The 25765-nt window shown below is 41.3% G+C and overlaps 2 gene segments (V, D, J or C); both read left to right on the top strand.

The window, feature by feature from the left end:
• Nucleotides 1-5305: 5305 nt before the first annotated feature.
• Nucleotides 5306-5830, top strand: LOC101546019 (T cell receptor alpha variable 13-1-like). The segment is given in 2 exon segments: nt 5306-5357; nt 5505-5830. Coding segments are annotated over 2 exon segments (378 nt in total).
• Nucleotides 5831-14790: 8960 nt separating this feature from the next.
• On the top strand, nt 14791-15331 carry LOC101545751 (T cell receptor alpha variable 9-2-like). The segment is given in 2 exon segments: nt 14791-14872; nt 14997-15331. Coding segments are annotated over 2 exon segments (381 nt in total).
• Nucleotides 15332-25765: the final 10434 nt, after the last annotated feature.

Genomic DNA, 25765 nt, shown 5'->3' with positions numbered 1-25765 from the left:
GGGAACCCAGAGCACCTCCTCAACTCCAGGATCTCGACATCCATCCTCCCCAGTGATGCTGAGCTGGACCCGAAGAACTCTGTTCAGACGTGTTAAAACTCTGCTGCAGGCCACAGCACCAGGAGCTTCAGGACCTCTGCCGGCTGGTGGTCATGCCACCCCATCCTTACCCATCCCACTCTGAGTCGTTGCTCTGCAGTGGGTGACCCTCTGGCCAGTTTCATTTAATGGCTTTCTCCATGAGCCAGAATATTCAAGGGGCACCCACGTTCACTCATGCAGAAATTTTGTGGCCCCATCGATAGTTTAGAGCTTAGAGAGCTGGCGTTTGCTGCCATGCCTCCATCATCTTGACCCGAACCACAAAACCCATTTTTAAGGAAACTGATTTAGAAGGAGAGAGCTAGAATCCAGGAACCCGCGGGTTTTCCAGATTTTTGCTCTGCATATGAGAAAACTCAATTACATCCTCAGAGATCTCTAATAGAAAGATTTGGCGCTATAAAAAGCATTGCATGTTATTGTTGTAAACATGAGAAATGTCTTCTGAAAGGAACATCTTAGTTATCCACGGCTCAGCGTGCTGCTCACACCCATCACTCTGTCTGTGATCTTTCCACCCTTTGAGGTGAATCCCATTTTATTCCACTTTAATCTAATGTAGATATTCTATTTTTTTTTTTGCTTTTCGGGTCACATCCAGCAATGCACAAGGGTTGCTCCTGGCTCTGCACTCAGGAATTACTCCTGGCGGTGCTGGGGGACCATATGGGATGTTGGGGATTGAACCCGGGTAGGCCATGTGCAAGGTAAATGCCCTACCCCCTGTACTATCATTCCAGTCCCTGATGTAGATATTCTTGACCCATCATTGATCTTACTGAAGAAATGAAAACCTAGTTAGTAACTCATTCCTGGGACACTGTCTTTAATTCTTAAGAGTCCCTTGTGTTCGTTGGGTACAACCTCAAACACTTCAAGATTGCAGGTTGGAGGGAAATATGTTCTCAGAGTTCCACAACGCAATATCTCCACCCTCACACCAGTCCCCGTTGGACCACCTGCCCCAATATATTCATGACTAAATAGTATAAAAGTATTTGAGACATAGAAGAACCTCTAACAATGCTTTTGGACAATTTAATTCTACAAAATAGAAGCTATTTCCAAGATGGAAATATGAAACTACTAAATAGTAAAGAGCTGGGAGTAGAAAGAGTTGAATTTTCTCGCTTCCCCAATAGCATTTTTCCTTCTGCTTCCTTCCATCTGAGCAAGGAGGAACTGCCTAATGCAAGCCCAGTTATGTAGATCACTACAGTTTGGGTCTGGGAAGCCATGGTGTAATCAGCTTGACCACCGGATTAAAGAGTTCCAATGTGTGGGGGTTGGATATCTTGGGTTGGAAAGGAGCCCAGAAACTTCTGCTGTCACCAGCAAAGCAGACCATCTTCATTAGCTTCTGCAGAAGCCCAGCAGAGGTGATGTACCCCCAAGTGTTTTCCAAAGGATTTTCCTAGAGAGAGAAAGCTTTTTCATTTTCCATGTGAACATCTCTTAATATCAAGACACAGATAAAGATTGTTGCTCAATGTTGTGTTAAAAGAAGAAGGATCCTTGGGTTTAGAGGCTAAGAAGATTATTGTCCTTGAGCAGTTGAAGAAGGTACTAGAAAATGCCTTTTTAGGCAGTATTTTCTGAGAGTGACTCCGGACATGTTCAATGAAATAATCAAAGGAAGCAAGGATTTCACCCAGGGGTAACTACATATATGCTGTTAAAATATGTGAAACAGTGACTCTCAGAGCATTTTAAAACTAATGTTCAATCTGTACCTATACATTTATTGCAGCACTGTTCACAATAGCCAAAATATGGAAACAACCTGAGTGCCCTACAACAGATGACTGGTTAAAGAAACTTTGGTACATCTACACAATGGAATACTATGCAGCTGTTAGGAGAGATGAAATAATGAATTTGCTTATAAATGGGTAAATATGGAGTGTATCATGCTAAGTAAAATGAGTCAGAAAGAGAGGGACAGACATAGAGGGACTGCACTCATTTGTGGAGTGTGGGGTAACATCACATGAAGCTGACACCCAAGGATGGTAGATACGAGTGCTAGGGTGATTGCCCCGTAGCTGGAAGACTGCTTCATGAGCGGAGGGGAGAAGGCAGATGGAATAGATGGAGAAGGCAGAGAAGGGATCACTTAGAAAACGATGGCTGGAGGAACCAGTTGGGATGGGAGATTCATGCCGAAAGTAGATAATGGACCAAGCATGATGACCTCTCAGTGTCTGTGTTGCAAGCTATAATGCCCAAAAGTAGAGAGAGAGTATGAGGAATATTGTCTTCCATGGAGGCAGGGGGAGGGTGGGAAAGGGGGGGTATAACCGGGATATTGGTGGTGGGGAATGTGCACTGCACTGGTGGAGGGAGGGATGGGGTTTGACCACTGTGAGATTGTAACCCAAACATGAAATCTTGTAACTATCTCATGGTGATTCAGTAAAATTTAAAACATTAAAAAAAAAAGAAAGCAGAAAATTTCCTCCTCAAGGCTGCTACCTCTCTTCTCCTCCTCACTTCACCTAAGTCACCTGGGGACCCCACTGGCATCAATAAGAAAAAAGACCTAATCACCCAATATGTAAAAGTCTCAAAGATTAGACAGGAAAGGGACTCTCTTTACCAGGGAGAAATAAATAAGACTACTGTGAAACGCAGTAAAGGGAGTGGATGAGTAGCTACTATACTCAGTGTCTGTGTTGCAAGCCATAATGCCCCAAAGCAGAGAGAGAGTATGGGGAATATTGTCTGCCATGGAGGCAGGGGGAGGGCGGGAAAGGGGGGTATACTGGGGATATTGGTGGTGGGGAATGTGCACTGGTGGAGGGATAGGTGTTTGATCATTGTGTGATTGTAATCCGAACATGAAAGCTTGTAACTATCTCATGGTGATTCAATAAAATTAAAAAACCTAATATTCGATGCTAGATAATCATCATCATTATCATCATAATCCCATTGCTCGTTGATTTTCTCTAGCAGTCTCAGTAACGTCTCCATTCGTCCTAGCCCTGAGATTTTAGAAGCCTCTCTTTACTCGTCCTTCCCAACGGTGCTGCATTACAGGCTCTTTCAGGGTCAGGGGAATGAGACCCATCGTTGTTACTGGTTTTGGCATATGAATACACCTCAGGGAGCTTGCCAGGCTCTCCCATGGGGGCAGGAAAATCTAGCCAGATTGCCAGATTCTCCCAGAGGGAGAACTAGGCTATAAGATGCTGCAGCCTCGTGCTTCTGGGAGCTTGGTTTCATAGTCTCTGGATGTTGGCCGTTGAAGAGATTACACAGCACCTGGGGCAGTTTCTGGGTGTGACTACCTCACTACTTGAAAATGGGGGATCTGTGCAGAAGTGGCCCAGTCCCGATCCGAGCAGTCTTGGAGATCTCAGCCACAAGTCCTGCGCAGCTGGGTTCCTCTGCCGGTTCCTTCATGTGTGAGGCTTGTCCGAATGTATGGAGAGGGCCTTGAGCATGGCTGTGGCTAGTTTCCGGAGGTCTTCCGCTGTGGGGGCTCTGCTTGGGGCGGGGAGGGAAACTCAACTCACCCCCTCTGAGGGACCCCAATGAAGACAGCCAGGCACAGGGGCAAGAGGCTCTCCCTCAATGCTAGACACAATAACTTAAAAGGAAAAATATATGCATCTAAAGCATATGTCTCTAAGGGAGAAATTTGTTCAATGAAGAATTTGTGAATTCTATACCAAGGATGAATCAGAAATAAAGCAGATTATTAAAATGAAATTTTACAGACACATTTTTTGTTTACACAAAATTTATATATTGGATGGTAACTCTTTATTATTTATTGGCATAAGTATGGAATTGGTATTTTATTTATTCTCCTTATTGCCAGAAAAGCAGTAAGTAAAAATCAGAAAAAGATCTTCTACTTCTGGAAATGAAGTAATCTTGGTTTCACAAGGATCACATTTCAAGATAAGTTCCTTTTCTTTTTCTTTTTTGTTTTTTGAGCTCACCTAGCCATGTTCAAGACTTATTTCTGGCTTTGCACTCAGGAGTCACTCCTGGCAGGACTCAGGACTCCTGGAGTTTTGAGGATCGAACTCTGGTTCCCTTTCCTGCTGTACTATCTCTTCATTACTAAAGGTCAGTTCTCTAGGATAAGTTACTCATCCATTCTATGCTATTTATACACATAGCATCATAACAGATTACTTTAATCATGCCAGAGTTCTAATGGCAAATCAACCAAATGTACAGGTCAAACTGTTTCCTTTGTTGAAATAGAAATTACTGAATGGAGTTAGCTCATGTATTATTAAGATCTTTTATTTTTATCATAACTATATTTATGGAAGAAAGATTTCCCATTTTGAATGTTGTATCTATCAGCTCTAGAAAACATTGATGTCATGGACAAGATAGTTTAGAAGATCGTTGGAGGTTAAAAAAGACTAAGATGTTGAGTTTTTTTTTTTCTTTTCCCATCTCATACATAAAATGTATATAGCTTTTTTCGGTCATACCCGGCAATGCTCAGGGCTTACTCTTGGCTCTGCACTCAGGAATTACTCCTGGTGGGCTCAGGAGACTGTATGGGATGCTGGGGATTGAATCTGGATTGGTGACATTCAAGGCAAATGCCCTACCTGCTGTACTATTGGTCCGGCCCATCCTAACTGGGTTGTATCTTCCATTTAGAAAGCTTTTTCCCGTAACGTCATCCATTGAAGGAGGTACATTTGGCCAAAGAGCAATATATTTTCTTTGTGTAAGTGAGTGACCAGAATTCTTTTCTAATTCGTAAACCAAGCCTATCTATAAATACCAAAGACGTTTATCTGTTTCCAAACTGAAATGACTCAGTAGTATGCCAGATATATCTCCTGTACACTACTTTTATTTCTGAACTAAGTCCTAATTTAGGTGACCTTTGCTGTGTGTGGCATGTGTGTGTTTGTTTGTTTGTGTGTGTGTGTGTGTGTGTGTGTGTGTGTGTGCTTGCGCGCACTACAATACACATGGGAGCTGCAAGTTCAGTAGTTGCAGATGTGACCACAAGATGGCAGTGCACCTCTGCTGCTGCAGGAAATGGGAGGGCTCACTTCAGGGTCTTCTGCAAGAACAGCTGTGGCAGAAACACTCTCTTATTGGTAGAGTAGTTCACGCTAGGAAAACACTGGTTGTTAGAAAAAGGATTAACTAGACATTGGAAGCAACTTTGCTGATGATTGCAGGTTCACACTTGATCTTAAAGGGAGGAGCAATGAAACTGTCCATTGGAGCCGGATTCATGATCTTGTGGCTGCAGATGGGCTGTGAGTTGAGACACTGGGGCAAAGAATATTAGAAGTCAAAGAACACATGGATTTTATTCAGGTTTCCTCTAGGTCTACGGATAAAAAAAATAAGTTCTGGTGCGTAAAAAACTTTCTTCACTGTGTCACTTTTTCCTTTCTCCTTAGGTGTCAGTAGAGGAGAGAAGGTGGAGCAGAGTCCTTCTACCCTGAGTGTCCAGCAGGGAAGCAAGGCTGTTATCAACTGTACCTATTCAGACAGTGCCTCGTCGTACTTCCCCTGGTATAAGAAAGAACCCGGGAAAAGTCTCCAGCTGATAATATACATTCGTTCAACAAAGGAACGAGAACAAAACGAACGATACACGGTTTTACTGAAGAAGAATGAGAAATATCTTTCTCTGCACATTGATGAAAGCCAGCCCGGAGACTCAGCTGTCTACTTCTGTGTAGCAAGTGCACATTGCTACCCAGGCACCTGCAGCCTGTGCTGAAACCTTTGTGTGGAGGGGGAGGGTAGTCCCCCTTTCTTTAGCATAGACATTCAAGTGTAGTATTTGTCATGTTTATCTGCAATGGAAGCTAATGCATCAAACATTACATTATAAAATAAATTAAATTTATGGTGATCTCAAAAGAGTTAAAAATTTGTTCAGTGGGGCCAGAGATATAGTACTGCAGGTAAGGCACATGGCTTGCACGCACTTGATCAAGGTTCTATCCCCAGAATGCCATTTTATCTGAACATCAGGAGTGATGCTGCCCCCGGCGCTGTGCAATCCCACCAACAGCCAACATCCATAGACTAAAACCAAGCTCCCAGAAGAGAACGATGTAGAGTCTCTTGCCCCCGTGCCTAGCTGTCTTCCCTGAGGCCCCTCAGAGTTTCAGTTTCCCTCCCCACCCTGAGCAGAGCCCCCACAGCCGAAGACCTCCGGAACCCAGCCACAGCCATGCTCAAGGCCCCTCTCCATACATTCGGACAAGCCTCACGCATGAAGGAACCGGCAGAGGAACCCAGGTGTGTGGGACTCGGGGCTGAGATCTCAAAGCCTGCTTGGATTGGGACTGGGCCTCTTCCACCCAGATCCCCCATTTTCCAGTAGTCACACCCAGGGACTGCCCCCAGTGCCCTGTAATCCCACCCATGGCCAACATTCAGAGACTATAAAACCAAGCTCCTGGAAGCTTCTCGGCCTCAAGACATCTTAGAGAGTTTCCTGACCGCATGGGAGAGCCTTGCAAACTCCCCGTGTCGTATTCATATGCCAAAAAAAGTAACAATGATGGGTCTCATTCCCCTGACCCTGAAAGAGCCTGTAATGCGGTATCATTGGAAAGGACAAGTAAAGAGAGGCTTTTAAAATCTCAGGGCTAGGATGAATAGAGACGTTACTGAGACCACTTGAGAAATTTGACAATCAATGGGATGATGATGATGATGATGATGATGATGATGATGATGATGATGATGAGGAGGAGGAGGAGGAGGAGGAGGAGGAGGAGGAGGAGGAGGAGTGATCCCTGAGCAGAGTCAGGATTAAGTCCTGAGAATTGCCAGGTGTGGCTCCTCTCCCCCAAACCTTTGTTCAATGAAAGTTGCTTGGGGGCGGGAGTACGGCAGGTAGGGCATTTGCCTTATACCGGGTTCAGTCCCCACCATCCCATATGGTCTCCCGAGCACCACCAGGAGTAACTCCTGAGTGCAGAGCCAGGAGTAAGCCCTGAGCATCACTGGGTGTTACCCAAAAAGCAAAATTAATTAATTTGTTAATTAATTAAAAAATAAAGTTGCTGGGTGGATTCTTGAAATAATTTAATTATGTTTCATTTTGAAATCAAGTGTGTAAAGATTACTCCACATAGCTTTCTAATTCTGCTCATTAACCCTTTGTAACAAGGTCACATTCCTGTTATGAATGAGATTTTTTTTGTTGTCCAAAACTAATGCAAGTTTTTTTAGCATGACTATATAAAGAACAATACATGGTGAATGTAAAATATAATATATAAGCTTGTGAATTTTTTAATAGTGCATTCAGATAATATTTTGGTAATATTTGGCTCTGTCATTATAAATTGTTGTATAATTAGGATTTCCTTCCTCCACATAATATTCTAGTTTTAATTGAGAATTTTCAATTTATTTCACTTCCTTTTTTAGTTTTTTTATGGCCTAAAGAATATTTTTGATTCATTAAAATTTTTTGTCTTATTGAATCACCTTGAAATACACAGTTACAAAGATGTTTATGTTTGGGTTTTAGTGATAGAATGTTCCAATATCCATCCCTTCACCGGTGTATATTTTCCACCACCAATGTCCCCAGTGTCCCAGCCTGGGGAATTTTTTTTCTGTGAGAGATGATGTGATGTGAGAGATTTCCATCATCATAATTTAAGAAAATATTGTGGGCTGGAGCAATTGCATAGCAGGTAGGGCGTTTGCCTTACATGTGGCCAACCCGGGTTCAATTCCTCTGTCCTTCTTGGAGAGTCCGTCAAGCTACCGAGAGTATCTCACCCAAACTGCAGAGCCTTGCAAGCTACCCATGGCATATCCGATATGCCAAAAACAGTAACAATGAAGACATTACTGGTGCCTGATCAGTAAATCAATTTGCTTATCGAGCAAATCGATAAGCAACAGGATGACAGTGATACAGTGACACAGAGATAAATTTGTGGTAACATTTGAGAACTCTTTTTATATGCCTTGACCACTTTCTCATTGAGACAATTTCAGTTGCATGGTCCCTTAGATCTTAGTGATGGTCACATATTTTCTGTGATTTGAAGAGACTTATGGTAGAAAATAATGTATTGAAGAATATGAGATTCAGGTTAAACTCACAAACATTTTAATTTCTCCAAATTTACTAGTGTATTCTTGCATTTTCTTTCAAGAATTTAGAAGACATCATTTAGTCTTTTCATCACTGATGCAGAGAACAAACTTTTGATTTGCTGATTATCAGCAGATATTTGTTTCAAAGAGAAGAAAATATTTGATTATGCTATACATTCAATATATATGATTAAATTATATCATTATCAATTATTAAATTATATCAAATTACATTGATACATTATTCACAGTGTACATTGACTGCAAACAACAAATATCTGAAAGTTGACATTTTATTATTGAAGATGGCATTTTTCACAAAGTTTCAATTTTTTAGGATAAAATTATTCCTAGATATTTCATTTTTATTGTTATATTTATGATATGAAATAAGTTTTATTTATGCTTGGGGAAACTTTGCATTTGTTGTTTATGCTATTTGAATCAACAAAAATGAATCAAAATGAAGTTTTATTAATAATTAATCCCTAGACATGGATGGTGGCAAATGTACACTGGTGAAGGGATGGGTGTTGAAATATTGTATGACTTAAACACAATCATGAACAACTCTGTAACTGTGTATCTCATGATGATTACATTTTATTTAAAAAAAGGGAAAAAAATCAGTCCCTAAATCATGCTGTCCCTGGTTGGGGATAGTCTGGTTTTCAATATTCTTTTAATAGTCCTTTATTCTCATAGTAAGTATGCATAAATTGGCAGTTGCCATGGTGAGCGGAAAGCTGACTATTCTCTTAATTTTGTTCTTCTTGCTGGTTATGTGCTACAGGTCTGGATTTAAGATGAAAGTTATAAGGCTAAATTGAATTTAAAACATCTGAACAAGTAAGGTCAGTACAACAATAGCAGAATATTTTTCTCACTATTAGCTACTAGCCCTTGTAGAGTAAGATCAAGTTATTCTTACTCATGGCTCTATATGTCTTTTTGAAAAGCGTTTGTTTTCTGGAAACAGATCTGAAGGCTGGGTGGAGGTTGCCTTTGGAAAAATAATTTGTATGTAAACTTTTCTCTGTAGGCCCTTCCCTCCCTGAACTGGACATAAGTCCTTTTTCCCTTTTCAGTGGAGTTGACAGAACGGGATCTATGTACTTCCAGACTGCATTAGATGAAGGAAGCTCTTTGCCTCTCATCCTGATCAGAGAGGCCAACTTATAAATCCTCTGGGCTAGGTAGGCTGTTTTGTTATTCTTGTTAAAAACATGGTGCCGGAGGCTAAATATCACCAATTTGCAAAATTTTCAGGACAAATAACCGGGGACACAACTGCCCCTCCTCCAGTATGACAAAGGAGAAGTCCCAGCTGTGCACTGTCTGAACCAGGACTCTAGAACGGGTCCTTCTTAGGTGGGCAATAGCCAGCAGCAATAACCAACTACCATCATAGTTGGGCCATGTGTCAGTTAGGAGGCAGTGCTTAGTTCCTAGAGCTGAGTGCAATGTCTCCTTAAGATGGAAACAATTGATGGATTGGTTTTCTTTTCTATAATTTATTATTGTTACTTTTTATTATAGTTTGGTTTAGATGGTTACACTGATGCCAGCGGTTTGGTATTGATGTACAAAGTTGCACCCCATCACCACCCAAGTGCTGAGGACCCTATTTTACCTCTAGTCCAGTCCAGTCATTATTTCTTCCCACTCACTACCTCCAAAGTTTGGTGATCAGTATTGTAATCCAAGATGAAGGGTTTGTCTCATTCCATCCAACTTGCAGAAAACTCTAAGATTTCATCTTTCCTTAGAGATGCATAATATTTCATTGTATATGTATACCACAACTTCTTTTTTTAATTTTTAATTAGTGAATCACCGTGGGGTACAGTTACAAACTTATGAACTTTCATGTTTGTATTTAGTTTACATCCCTCCACCAATGCCCATTCTCCTCCACCAATGATCCCAGTATCCCTCCTTCCTACCACCCCCATCCCAACCCCCACCACCCCACCCTGCCTCTGCGGCAAGGCATTCCCTTTTGTTCTCTCCCCTGTTGGATGTTGTAGTTTGCAATAGAGGTATCGAGTGGCCATTATGTTGGGTCTATAGTCTACTTTTGGTATGCAGCTTTCAACCTGAGTGGGTCCTCCCAACATTCTCTACTAGGTGTTCCCTTCTCTGTCTCTGCTGCCTTTCCCCCCAGCACGTGAGGCCAGTTTCCAAGCTGTGGGGCAGACCTCCTGGTTCTTATCTCTACTACTCTTGGGTGTTAGTGTCCCATTATGCTACTTTATAATCTACGTATGAGTGCGATCTTTCTATGTCTGTCTCTTTATTTCTGACTCATTTCACTCAACATGATACTTTCCATGTTGATCCACTTTTATGCAAATTTCATGACTTCATCTTTTCGAACAGCTGCATAGTATTCCATTGTGTAGATGTACCAAAGTTTCTTTAACCAGTCATCTGTTTTGGGGCACTTCAGGTTTTTTTTTCCAGATTTTGGCTATTGTAAACAGTGCTGCAATGAACATACAAATGCAGATGTCATTTCTACTATACCTTTTTGCCTCTCCGGGATATATTCCCAGGAGTATATCACAACTTCTTGATCCATTCATCTGTTGTTGGATTTTAAGTTGTTTCCATTTCCTGTATATCTACTAAGCATTACAATAGACATAGGTACATATATATATATATGCACATATATTTTCAAATCAATGTTTTTGCATTTGGGATAGTAACTGCCAAGAAGTAGAATAGTTGGGTCATATGGAAGTTCTGCACTTATATTTGTGAGAAATCTTCAAACTGCTTTTCACAGAGGCTGAGTCAGATGACATTCCTTCCAAGTGTGGATAAGAATTCCTTTTCACCACACCCCCCCACTAACACTGGTTATTTTCCATATATGCCATTTGTATTTCTTTCCTAGCCAGCGGCCATGAGCATCTTTTAATATGCCTGTGGGTCATCTGCATGTTCTCTTGGGACAACATCAAAATTAAAACTTTTTGCATGGGAAAAGAAACTCAGGATAAATTAAAAAAAGAAACCCTACAGAATGGGAAAAGACATTTTTACATAATGCAACAGATAAAGGCTTCATATCCAAGCCTTAACAGTTTAAAGCTGCTTTTTCAGATTTTTTTCTATCATAGTTTTGAAGCAATTTATGACAAAGTGATTTGAAAGGTGCAATAGGAAGGAAAGAATGTGGGAACTTAAACAGTCTATGAGGTGGACCTCATTTACGTTCCATCTGGAAAACTATTCACCCTTCGACCTGGTTTCATAAAGCTCCTTGTTCTGAGTCTGTGGAAAGTGAATGGCAGCAAATGAACAGCAGCAAACTTCCATTCATGTGTCTAGGTAAAGATGTTTAGAAGACTTGAGAGAAAGCTGCGTCTTCACTTAAACTTTATTCTGAGGTCAAGCAGATGTGTTTCTTTTTTCTTTTGTTTGGTTAGGTGAAGAGTTATAAAAAATGACTGAAGTAGTTCGGTATTCATAAATATGGACAATTTAAGAAAGTGTGTCCTGGGAACATTCCTGAAGGATAAGAATTTTTAAATTTGGGGGGCTGTATCAATAGCACAGTGGGTAGGGGGTTTGCCTTGCACTCGGCCGACCCGGGTTCGATTCCCAGCATCCCATATGTGCCCCCAAGCACTGCCAGGAGTAATTCCTGAGTGCACGAGCCAGAAGTAACCCCTATGCATCACTGAGTGTGACCCAAAAAGCAAAAAAGAAAAAAAAAAGAATTAAATTTTTTTAACTGAATCACCATGAGATACATAGTTACAAAGCTGTTCATGATCAGATTTAAGTCATGCAATGATCCAACACCCATCCTTCCACCAGGGATGGGAAATCCCTCCATTTCTCACCACCAAAGATCCCAGTTCCCAACCCCCCACACCTGTGGCTCTATGGCAGGCACTTTCCTTCTCTCTCTCCCTCTCTCCCTCCCTCCCTCCCTCCCCCCTCTCTCTGTGTCTCTGTCTCTCTGTCTTTGTCTCTCTGTCTCTGCCTCTGTCTCTGTCTCTCTCCCTCCCCCTCTCTCTCTCCTTCTGGGCACTATGGTCTGCAGCACAGATACTGAGAGGTTATCATGTTTGAGGAACAGAACTTTTGCCCTGTTCCTAGATGACCACTTGAATCTAGGACCATTATCACAAATAAAATTATACAAGGCAACAACAGACGACCTGCACTAAAGGCACATGACTTTGAAAAATTAGCTTAGTGTTGGAGAGATTGGTCAGTGGGTTGAGCATTGCTTTGCATGCTTGAGGCTCAGTTCTACCCTTGGCACTGCATTGTTCCTGAGTACCATAGAAGCAACGTATGAGCATAGAACTCAAAGTAGGCCCCGGGCACTGCTGGATGTGGCAAAAACAAAACATAATTACGATGTAGTAAGTTCTTGGTCCTTAAAATGAGATTCAGGAAGTTGGTGGTGGGATGGAAGAGTCTGCAATTTTATTCACGGAATAACTAATTTTGTGGTTCCTGGCATTGAATCTAGATCTTAAGTGTGAACAGCAAGTGCTTTGCCTCTGAGTTACATTTCAGGCCAGAATCTCGTAGCTGTTGTATGAGTAACAGCCAAGTCTTTCACAAATTGAAAAGGAAGGAAAGAAGCCAGTGCTTTGGACTAAAGATGCAAATCCAGCTCATTAGCATTACCTTCCCCTGTGGAGAAAGTTTTCTAGTTAAAATTTAGACAAAAATAGTGACATATTGACAACAGGAGAGAACATTCTTGTGGTACTTAACCAGTCAGTAGAAGATTAATATTTGTTTCTGATTAATACTATATAATAATCACCTTATATTGGAGTAATTATATTTTTAAATAGTTCGGCATTTTATTTTATTTTTAATATTTTAGTTGAATCACCATGAGGTACATTTGCAAAGTTATTCATGACTGGGTTTCAGTTATCCAATGTTCCAACACCCATCTCTTCACCAGGATACATTTCCCACCACCAATGTTCCCAGTGTCCCTCCCAATACCATCTTGTCTGCTCTATGGCAGACTTTCTTATTCTTCTTCTTCTTCCTTCTCCTCCTCCTCCTCCTCCTCATCCTCCTCCATCACCTCTTCCTCCTCATCCTGCTCTTCCTCCTCCATCACCTCCTCCTCTTCCACCACCTCCACCACCTCCTCCCTCCTCCTCCCTCCTCCTCCCTCCTCCTCCTCCTCCTCCTCCTCCTCCTTCTCCTCCTCCTCCTCCTCCTCCTCTTCCTCCTCCTCCTTCTCCTTCTTCTATTTCTCTCTTTCCTTCTGGGCATTATGGTTTGCAATACAGGTACTGAAAGGTTATCATATCCCTTTACCACTTTTCAGAACTAAATTCTTGTCCAGAGTGATCACTTACAACTATCATTGCCACAGTGGTCTCTTCTCTGTTTTAACTGGCTCCCTCACCCACCCCTAACCCCTACTACTTGTGGTAAGCTTCTGACCATAAATCAGTCCTCCTGGCCCTCGGTTCTACTGACCTTAGAAATTACTTTTTAAAATTCCACAGACGAGTACAATTGGTTTAGGTCTGTCCCTCTCCCTTTGACTCATTTCACTAGCATGATACTCTCCATGTCCATTCATTTATAGGCATATTTCATGATTTCATTTTCCCTGGTGGCTGCATAGTATTCCATTGTGTAGATGTATTGGAATAAGTTTAAATGAGGGAGAATACAATAATGATCTCAAGTGCATTAATAGACATTCAGTATGTTCAGTAATGTGTTTAACCCCTTTCTAATAGTTTCTAATGTTTGCTTATTGATCATTTGAAAATTCGGAGATATTGAACTCTTGATATGATATATGACATTTTCCTTTCCCCAAATCTTTAATTAAATAGATAGAATTATTTATGATTGACCCAATTTATATCTTCAAAACCACCGAATTTCAAGGGGTAGTGGTTTCTTTGATCATTTTTGGTTTTTATTTAACAAATATTTAGTGAGTATAGAATGTACTCATATGTTGGGGCACAATGCTGGAAAGTGAGGAACAACTTAGTAATGATTTGCATTCTTATTCATTTCTCTGACTGAAATACCTAAACTCTTTTCTGATATTCCACTGAATTATTGACCAGCTCAAAGTGGATACATGAGATTATAAAGGACTATAGTAAAGTAAATTGCAATCTTTTCAGCTATAGAAATTACCTACACTGTACTAGGTAGTACAGAATACATTTTATTTTATTTTTGATTTATTAATTTATTTGCCACTCTTGGTGATGCTCAGGGCTTACTCCTGGCTCTGCACTCAGGAATTACCCTTGGCAGTGCTTGGGAGACCATGTGGAATGCTGAGGATCAAACTCGGTTGGCCACATGCAAGGCAAGCGTTTTATCCACTGTATTATCAAACTAGATATTAGAGGTTAGAAAAGCTGTTGTTCAGATATCTTAGCACTGTTGGAAGTCTGATATGTGACTTCTAAGAGAAAGTTTGATATGAGGTGTTTGGGAGTTCAGAAAACATGCACTCCATTTCACACCCCATCCGCCAGGGGGAGAAGCTCACCACACAAACATTTCCCGTGTGACAGGGAGGTTTTGATTTCCCGTTTTACTGTGACAACCACGTTTCTTTATGGTCAGTCTGAAGAACATTGCGTAGGTGACACTCTAGAGATGAACTCTTCTTCAGGCTTAGTGACTGTGATACTCATCCTGCTTAGTAAGTAGAAAGCCACCTAAACTTCTGCTAAGTTTCTTCTGTTCTGTCAGTTAAGTCTTAAATCATGATTTCATCCAACTCTTAATGCCTTAGGTGACAGAATGCTTGTTTTCTCTTTCCTCAGGACAAATACGTGGAGACTCAGTGACCCAGGAGGAAGGCCAAGTGACCCTCTCAGAAAAGGCTCCCCTGACTATCAACTGCACCTACTCTTCCTCAGGGTACCCTACACTCTACTGGTATGTTCAGTATCCGGGAGAAGGCCTAAAGGTCCTCCTGAAAGCCCAGAAGGACAAAGGAGTTGGAAGAGAGAGAGGTTTTGAAGCCACATACCGCCAAGACTCAAAATCCTTCCACTTGGAGAAAGCGGCAGTGCAAGAGTCAGACTCGGCTGTGTACTACTGTGCCTCGAGTGACACAGTGACAGGACCTGCAGGGGGAGCTGAGCACAAACCCTGAGCAGGGCTGAGAGTTTCTAACAGTTGAGTGCAGTCTGGTGCCAGCACAGTGTCTGATTGATTCATTCAAATGGCTAAAGCTTAAGAAGAGAAATAAACCTTGGCCACACACAAGTCTTCCTTAATCAAATTGAAAAAAAGAGAGTCTAATACCAATTGTTTATCATCCACTTTCAATATCATTTCAAAGTAATAGCAATTAAATAATAATGTAGTCTCTTGCTTACCCATACAGTCAAAATCATAACCCCAACGTCTTAACCCTATAATTTGTTTCAGCCTCTCTGCTGGGCATTAATATGATTTCCAACATTTTTAGATAGCCAGTGTGTGCCAGAGAAGGTGCCATCTACACAATGCCATCCTGACAGATTGCAGAAGTGATTCAAAAGCAAACAATGGGAGGGAAAGGAACAGAATCTCGTGCAGAACTAAAGAACAAAAAGAGATGAAGAATTATTTGGTTCAGTGTTCCATCCTTTGGGTGAATCAGATGCTGGTCATAAAATGAGTCTCAAAATAAAGAGGAGGAACCAAACATATAATATAGGAAATAACTTCCATCTAAATCATGGTTAGTGTTTTTTTTTTGCTTTATGGGTCACACCTGGTGATGCTCAGGGGTTACTCCTGGCTCTGCACTCAGGAATTACTCCTGGCGGTGCTCGGGGGACCATATGGGATGCCGGGGATCGAACCTGGGTCGGCCGCGTGCAAGGCAAACGCCCTACCCGCTGTGCTATCGCTCCGGCCCCGTTGAACTTAATTTTTTAAAAAGATCAAGGCACTGTAATTTACAATAGTGTGAATAATGGAGTTCCATGCACACAGTGCTCTAATATCACATCCTCCACTAGAGCACCTGTTTCCTTCCACCATTGCCTCAAGGTTTCCCAGCCTTCTACGTTGTCCCCCAATTCCCTTTCTTCCACTCTGGTAAACTCAGTTCTGTAGACACATTCTCAGGTTCTTTTGCTTTGGCCATTTGTTAATCCCTCACAGTTGTTTTATATCTCACATGTGAGAGATCATCCTGCATCTATCCCTCTCCTTCTGTCCCTTATCCCAGCATAATCAACTAAAGTCCCATCCATTTTGCCCCAGAGGAAAATTTAATTTTTTAAAATGGCATAAAAGTATTCTACCAAGGCCATAAATCAGTTTCTTCCACCAGTAATTTGTCAATGGACATTTATAATTAAATCCACGTATTGACTATTAGGAACAATGCTGGCAATTCACACATAGAGTTGCAAATAACAACTTTAAATTATGTTTTAAAATTAATGTTTTAATTTATGTTTTTAATTTAATTTAAAAATTTTTAATTGAAAAATTTTAATTTAAAAATTTAAAATTGAAAATTTTTAATTTAAAATTTACGTTTTTAAATTAATGTCTTCATACCTCTTGAATCTCTGGACCCAAAATTGAAATTTTGATATTTTAGTATCACTTAAAATTGGCATTTTTTTGTGTGCAAATAATAACACTCACTATGTGACATACTCTGTGTGTATGTGTGTGGTTTAAGGGTTGAAATCTAGGACTTTATGCATGTAAGGAATCTACTCTACCACTGAGCCATAAAACCTATTCTACAAAATTTTATCGGACAATACACTTTTTGTTGTTGTTATTGACATATTTTTAGACCAGAGATCTTTAAAGCTTTTATCTTATTGGAATGACAATGTGGGGTTGATCCCTTACCTTTCATTTCTGACAACCCACTAAAACCTTTATTCCATTCTTTGATTTAATCTATTTTTATTACCTCTTTTTAGTAGCATAGCATTTGCCTTTCTGTACTGACTCATTTTACTTAAATAATGTTCTCATGGTTCATTCATGTTGTCTCACATTGCAGAATCCCTTTGCTTTCAGGTTAAATAGAACTCCTTTGCAAATAGATACTTAATACATCTTTATTCATAGAGCTATGGTTTCTAAGTTATTTCTATACTTTAGCTATTGTGGACAGTATTGCAATAAGCATAAAAGTGCTCAGGGATTTTGAAGATCTTGATTTTGGCTAGATATCTGAAAAAGAAATTGCTAATTATGTAGTAGTTCTACTTTTAACATTCTAAGAACCTTCACACTTTTTCAAATGGCTACTCCATCACAGATTACTGCCAACAATGCAGATAGGTTCAAATTAATCCATATCCCTAAAAATAATTGTCTTTTTTTTGCTTTTGACAATAATCCTTTCTGACAGGTATGAGGTAATATCTCATTTAATATGATTTGTATTTTCTGAGATTTTTCATATTGAGTATTTTGCACATATTTGTTGGTCTCTGAATGTCTTCTGTGGGGGATTGCCTATTTTGTTCCTCATCTACTATTTGTTAGTTTAGGGGTCAATTCTGTTGGTGATCTCAGCTACTCCTTGTTATGGGGTTATCCCTGGAGTTTCTGGAGAATCACATGGTGCTGAGAATTTAACCTGAACTTCCTGCATGTAAGAGATACATGTGGTCTTTGAGGTATACCCTGGAAAGTTAGTCTGCCTTTTAAAAATTTGTTTTGCTTGTTTTTAAAAATAACTTTATTGGATGATTTACTTACATATATGTATATCAATCACATCACTCCATTTTTGATACTGGAGAAGAATTGTTTCTCGGAACATGCGACAACAGAGGCATTGGTGGCGTTGGTGTCCTTGTCAACACGAACTTGGCCATGAGCATTGATTCATTCGAATGCCTAACAACCTGAATTGGACGATTACTCTTGAATAGATGTGGCTTACTGCCAGCAGTTTTTATCTTCGTCATCTATGCACCAACTTCCAACTATGATGAAGAAGAAATTGAGAGGTTCTACATGGAACTGGAGAAGTTCTATAAAGAAGACCACACCTTCTACAAGATCATTGTTGGTGATTTTAATGCCAAGATAGGTCCAAGAAGGTCACCCGAAGAACTCCATATTGGGACCCATGGCCTAGAATGGAATGATCAGGGTGAAAGACTGTCTGAATTCATCATGTCGACCAAGACCATCCATGGTAACTCACAATTCCAGAAGGCCGAATCTAAACGCTGGACAAGGGAGTCTCCCGGTGGACAGTTCCACAGTGAAATTGGCCACATCATATTCAATCGAAGGTTTTGCCTGACCGATGTCGCTGTTCTCCCAAAATTCCAAATGGGAGCGGACCACCGTCTCCTTTGTGCAAAATTCTACTTCATAGAGCGGGGAGAAAAGTCTGAAAAATTTAAGTCTAAGAAGGCAACTCCCAGAATGACCACCAACTGGGAGCTCTTTGGCACTATTGCAGCAACGTGGGAAGATGCCGTCTTTGACAACATTGACGAGGAATATGATCGACTGGTTCAGCACCTCCATGACTGTGTGAAGAATGCTGAGAGTGAGAAAGTCACAAACAGACCCCTGTCTTCGGAAACTCTCCAGCTCATTCGTCAACGTGGTTTGGTGCAAGCCTCAGGCAACCACAAGCTAACATCAGAGCTCACAAAGCTGTGCAGATATGCGATAAAGGAAGACCTCAAAGAGAGAAGAGGAGCAGTGTTGGCCAGTGCAGCAGAAGCCGGGAAAAGTATTTGCAATGCTCTGTCCTTCGCCAACTACAAGACCAAGATGACTGCCCTCCGACGTCCCGATGGATCTATCAGATCTTCCAGAAAGGCAATGGAGAGGATTATTCATGACTTCTACTCGGATCTCTTTTGACAGCCATGTCCACCTGCCCACATACCAAATTCCGCAGGATGGATATGTCGCTCCCAAAGTACTCCCTTCTGAAATCCAACACGCCATTTCATTGGTAAAGACGCGTACAGCACCTGGTCCAGACAAGGTCAGACCCAAACACCCGAAGAATCTGCCGCCAGTACTCATCAATACACTGGCTCGACTCTTCACATGCTACCTGTCTGAATGCAAGGTTTCATCTCAGTGGAAAACCAGTAGGACCGTTCTGTTATATAAGAAAGGAGACATCCACGACATAGGCAACTATTGCCCAATCTGCCTGCTGTCTGTCGTCTACAAGTTGTTCACTCATGTCATCCTGAATAGAATAGGCAGAACACTAGACGAAGGACAACCATGCGAGCAAGCCGGGTTCTGAAAAGGATTCAGCACAATATACCATATCCACACAGTGACCAAACTCATTGAAGTTTTGCGAGAGTTCAAGATGCCGCTCTGTCTAACATTCATCGACTTAAAGAAGGCCTTCGATTCTGTTGAGACTGAAGCAGTCATCGAAGCCCTAGCCAAACAGGGCGTTCAAACTCAGTATATCAAAATCCTCCGTAAACTGTATTGTGGATTCACCACCAGGATATCACCATTCTACAAGGAAGTGATCACTGATGTAAAGAGAGGGGTGCGGCAGGGTGATACCATTTCACCGAAACTCCTCAGTGCCGCCCTCGAGAACATCATGCAATGACTGGAGTGGGGAGGAATGGGAGTGAAGATAGACGGTCGGCAATTACACCACCTCCGCTTTGCTGATGACATCGTTCTCAAAATTAGCCAAGCGGCACAAATGCTGGCAGACTTCGACCACGTGTGTGGAAAGGTCGGATTGCAGCCGAATCTCAACAAGACGATGTTCATGAAAAACAAACTGGTCCCTGGAGCTCCATTTGCTCTCAATGGAACGAACATCTCCAAATGCAGCAGCTATGTGTACCTGGGTCGAAAAATCAACATGAGGAATGACTTGGTGCCAGAACTAGCACAGGAGGAAGGGAGCAGCGTGGAATGCCTTCAAGAGCATGGAAGAAGTGGTTTCAGAGGAGGAAGAACCTCTGACTCCAGGCACATCTTTTCGATTCCACTGTTCTTCCTGCACTAACATATGCCTCAGAGACCTGGGCCTACGCAAACAGGATGAGAACACTATTAGGGTATCCCAAAGAGGAATGGAAAGAGCTATGCTAGGAATATCACATCTCACTCAAGTGAGAGAAGGAATCCGAAGTTCTGACCTCCATTGACGGTCAAGAATGAGGGACACTGTCTCGTTTGCCAAGGCATCAAAAAATCAGATGGGCCGGTCATGTAATGTGATTCAGAGACGACCGCTGGACTAGAGCTGTTACCGACAGGATTCCACGGGACATCAGAAGACCTCGGGGCCGCCCACCAACTAGATGGTCAGATTTATTCGTCAAATCCCTGAATGAACGATTTGAGGCTCTTCCTGTTCCTGGAGCATGCAAATGTCACTGGGCTGCACTAGCACGTGACAGGGACAAATGGAGACATTACTGGCACCCACTTGAGCAAATCGAAGACAAGTGATACAAGTGATGTATAGATATATGGGATTCATCACTGTATCATCGTCACTGTCATCTCGTTGCTCATCGATTTGCTCAAGCGGGCACCAGTAATGTCTCCATTGTGAGACTTATTACTGTTTTTGGCATATTGGATACGCCACAGGTAGCTTGCCAGACTCTGCCTTGTGGGTGAAATACTCTCGGTAGCTTTCCGGGCTCTCTGAGAGAGGAGGAGGAATTGAACCCAGGCTGGCCTCGTGCAAGGCAAATGCCCTACCCGCTGTGCTCCACCCCATGGGATTTACATATATATATAGTATATATATGATATATATATACACACACATATATATGTATATATATTGGTTTGCAAGTGTTCTTCCCTTTCTATGGCTTGATTTTTAGCACTGTTAATATTTGTTTGAATATATAGAAACCTTTAGTTTTCTTGATTACCACCAGAGTTAGTTCTGACAATAAATCTTCTTTTAAGTCTCTATTTATTTATGTTCATGTGCTCTGCCTAGAAAAGTGTTTATTAATGCACAGACAGACATAAAGATTGATGGTGGTGTAATTTAGACTGAGTCAAAAGGTCTGAGAATTGGGATGCTGATCATGTAAGTCTCAGTCTAAGACTAATGATCTGAGAACTGAAGATCTGAGTTGTGCCAATGTTTGAACAAAGAATAAGATGGATATATCTGCTCACGAGGAGAGAGAATTCCCCCATTCTCTCTTTTTGTTCTTTCCAGAGATTTATTGGATTAGATGTTGTTTACCCACTTTGGTGAAGGTCATCTTTACTCATTCTATGGTTCAAATATTAGTCTATTCCAACACATCCAGAAAAAAATTGTTTGGTCAATTATCTGTGTACTGCACATAAAAATTAATTAAGTAGATAAAATTAACTGTCACAGTTCCTAAAATATTTTAGACAGGCAGTGTTTTCTAGGTTCCTTATTAAGTGTGTTTCTAAGATGCATTATGCTATTTAACATGGCAGGAATTTGTCAATTGAAAACTCCAATCCAGAGATGGAGCAATAGTACAGTGGGTAGAGTGTTTGCCTTGCATGGGTTTAAGTCCCTGCATCCCATATGGCCCTCTGAGCACTGCAAGGAGTAATTCCTGAGTGCAGAACCAGGAGTAACCCTGGATGTGACCCAAATGGCATTCCTGGATGTGACCCAAATAGCAAAAACAAACAAACAAATAAACAAAAAACCAAAAAACCCCTCCAATCCGGTATACCATAAGTGATTATGTAAAATTTGGGGTACTGCTTAAGTATACATATTCAAACTGTAGTGTACCCTGTCAGTTTCCTGTTACAAAATTAGCTGACAGCTGGGGCGGGAGTGATAGTACAGTGGGAGAGTAGTGGTTTCTCTCTCCTACTACGTGCTTTTGGTGGCCACAAGCCACTTCCCCACCCCAGCCTGCAGCTGCCACCAACCAATGCAGGAAGAGGGAACAGGTTCGCCAGGCTGGTTGGTGATCAGTGCCATTTATTCCATTCTCCCCACATACCTATTCCCATCTCACTAAGCTCCCCATTCCAGTCTCATACCGACCCTCATTACCCTCTCCCCTGCCTCACATGCTAGACTCTCCACGCTCCATCTCCCAACCTTGGTCTCTGGCTCAACCTCCAAGCATTGGGGGTAGCAACTACACCCAGGTGTATCACTTTTATCACTTGTCATCCCGTTGCTCATTGATTTGCTCAAGCGGGTGCCAGTAATGTCTCCATTAGTCTCTGTCTCGTGCTAGTGGAGTGTACACCCAGGTGAGGTAATACAATCAACATATGAAAGCCTTTCCTTCCAGGGAAGGTCTTCTAAGATAAGACGAAGATCTCTTGTAGCCAGGAGTTCGCTCAGGGACGAAATACCACCTAGGGGTGTGCTTCTCCTTTCCTTAGTCCAATAACCATCTTAGATTTACTTACTTCTCAATAATCTTTCTAGTTATTTTGAATGGACAAAGTAAGAGATATATTAAGCTTGTAGGGTGGCTCTCCTGGGGACATCTCGCTATAGATCCCAGACTCCAGTGCTAAGGCCAGATTAGACTTTCCTAACCCTAGCAGGGTCCAAATCCAGTTGTTACTTTTTGGATCATGACAGAATTTGTCCATGACCATGCTCTTAACTTAGAGTTTAGTATTATGATGCCTGGACTGTCCCATTTTGATGCCATAGTAGCTGACAACTTGCCCTGGGCCTGTCCAGTCCCTTGTCAGGACCCTGCTTCCAGGGTGCTAGCAACTAAGGGCAACTGAGGCTTGAGTCGAGAAAAAAGATGCCTAGGAGTGAATATATTCAGAGTCAATTAACTCCCAAGTTTCAAAAGCAGAGCATTAACTGTCTTCCTGTGTCTATACGGAAAGGACATTGCTCTGAAGTAAACTATGCAAAGGACATAAAGAGAGGAGAAAATCAATAATTCTCTTACAAATACAAATCAACAGAGTCTGATTTGGGGATAAAGGTGATTGACAGTTGGGGAAGAGATCACAGAGAGAGGTTAAAGATAAACACAGAGGAATGGGAGTGCCTCGGGAGTACTGTGATGGTGTAACCCAATAAACCTATGCTCCCTGCTGCCAGGGAGAACAACAAACCAATGTTATCCTACACCTACCCAAAACAACAACAATAATTAGCTGACAATCTAGAGAATTTGCTTTGTTGATTAGGACAATCTACTTTCTTAGAAGTTAAAGTTAATTTTAACTTACATAAGGAAATGATATCTAATGGTCTGTGTTAAAATTTTTTAATGTAAATTACACATCCTAGCATTTGGTACATGCATTCCCAATTGGCAAGTGATGCATAGTTATTGTGAAAAGTATGTAGATGATTATTGCTGAAAATATGCCATTTAACTACAGTCTATTCTAATTAGCTATTTCATGACTTTTTTAAGAGTTTAAATTTTAGACACAATTTTCTCTAAGTGAGCATTAAAATATTAAAAATCTCATTTGGTGACATAAAGACAATTGCACTATTTTATTACTAGCATCAAATACACAATGAATTCTTTAAAATTTCAAATACTTTAGTACTTTAAGGAAGCTGTAGAACAATTAGTTTTTTGTACAGAATAACAAAAGAAATAAATGCTCTTACTTAGGAAATAACAAAATAAAACATAAATATAAAAGCATTATAATGACAACGTTTAAGATATTTTATTTGTATGGTCATGCTACAAATTTCTTTTTATTACATTTTTCACATAACAAGATATTAAATTTGATCCTCTTAGAAGTGTGAAATTCATAAACAAGAAAAAGTCCCTGCTGCCCCATTCATTTTTTCAAACTAATTTCTTTCTCCTTCCCCCTCCCTCCCTCCTCCCTCCCTCCCTCCCTCCCTCCCTCCCTCCCTCCCTTCCTTCCTTCCTTCCTTCCTTCCTTCCTTCCTTCCTTCCTTCCTTCCTTCCTTCCTTCCTTCCTTCCTTCCTTCCTTCCCTCTTCCCTCCCTCCCTCCCTCCCTCCCTCCCTCCCTTCCTTCCTTCCTTCCTTCCTTCCTTCCTTCCTTCCTTCCTTCCTTCCTTCCTTCCTTCCTTCCTTCCTTCCTTCCTTCCTTCCTTCCTTCCTTCCTTCCTTCCCTTCTTTTTAAATTTTATTTTTATAAAGTAGTCCACAATATTTTATTATATTTAATATTCAAACACCAATCCCACTACCATAACACCTTCCCACCACTATATTTGGGACATTCCCATCCTAATCCCCTAGCCTTGCCCCAAAACAGAACAGAAATAATTCATTTTGTAATTTTGTTATGAATAAACCACTGAAAATAATCCAAGAAAGTTTCCTTAGAGGAATGTGTGGGAAGATTGTTGTATTCACCCATGGGCCATTAAGCCCTTCTACAAGAGGTTACTAACATGTTGTTGAAGGTTAAATCTTGTGTGCTCATATATATTTATATGCATATATATCTGTAAAAATATATTTTTCTCTAAGATTGGTTGCCTTATACTTCAAACCCTGTGAGCTAAAATAATGTGTGGGTGCTGCTTGATGTGTGTGCGTTTGGTGGCCAAAAGCCACCTCCCATCTTCCCTAAGTCTCCCCAGCAGAGAGACAGAGAGATGGGGACCAAAGCCCGATGGTAAAAGTGACCCGTTTAATGCAGAGCGGCTAGCATACTTATAGAACATCTGAAGGGGCCAGAGGTGTAGGACTGCATAACCATGTGATTTACAGAGGTAAAACATTCCAGCAGAGGCAATTGGCTGGGGGAGATAAACTCAAGGAGACACTCTGTTTCCAAGAGATATCTATATTGCTTCTCTCTTTTTCTCTCTCTTTCTCTCTCTATATATACATATATATAATATATATATCAAACAATTGTCACTGTCACTGTCGCTGTCACTGTCATCTCGTTGCTCATCGATTTGCTCAAGTGGGCACCAGTAACATCTCCATTGTGAGACTCATTACTGTTTTTGGCATATTGAATACACCATGGTATCTTGCCAGGCTCTGCCATGTGGGCGAGATACTCTCAGTAGCTTGCCGGGCTCTCCAAGAGGAGTGGAAGAATTGAACCCGGGTCTGCCGTGTACAAGGCAAATGCACTACCCACTGTGCTATCACTCCAGCCCCTCAAACAATTAGTCAAACAATTAATTCTACTTCTTATCAATACTTGTAGTCATTTGGATAAACACAGCAAGAGATCATCATCATCATCATCCCGTTGATTGTCGATTTTCTCGATCGGTCTCAGTACCGTCTCCATTCATCCTAGCTCTGAGATTTTAGAAGCCTCTCTTTACTCATCCTTCCACTGGTGCTGCATTAGAGGCTCTTACAGGGTCAGGGAATGAGAACCATCATTATTACTGTTTTTGGCATATGAATACACCACAGGGAGCTTGCCAGGCTCTCCCATGGGGACAGGAAACTCCTGGTAACTTGCCAGGTTCTCCAAGAGGGAAAACTAGGTTATAAGACATTGTGGCCACACGCTTCCGGAAGGTTGGTTTTATAGTGTCTGGATATTGGCCACTGATGGGATTACATAGCAGTGGGGTCATTTTCTGGGTGTGATTGCCTAGCTACAGGAAAATGGGGGATCTGGGTGGAAGAGGCCCAGTCCCGATCCGATCAGGCTTGGAGA

Source organism: Sorex araneus, chromosome 3 (assembly GCF_027595985.1).
Source record: "Sorex araneus isolate mSorAra2 chromosome 3, mSorAra2.pri, whole genome shotgun sequence".
NCBI lineage: Eukaryota > Metazoa > Chordata > Mammalia > Eulipotyphla > Soricidae > Sorex > Sorex araneus.
The sequence above is the reverse complement of the archived record's forward strand: the minus strand, read 5'-3'. Positions and strand labels throughout refer to the sequence as shown.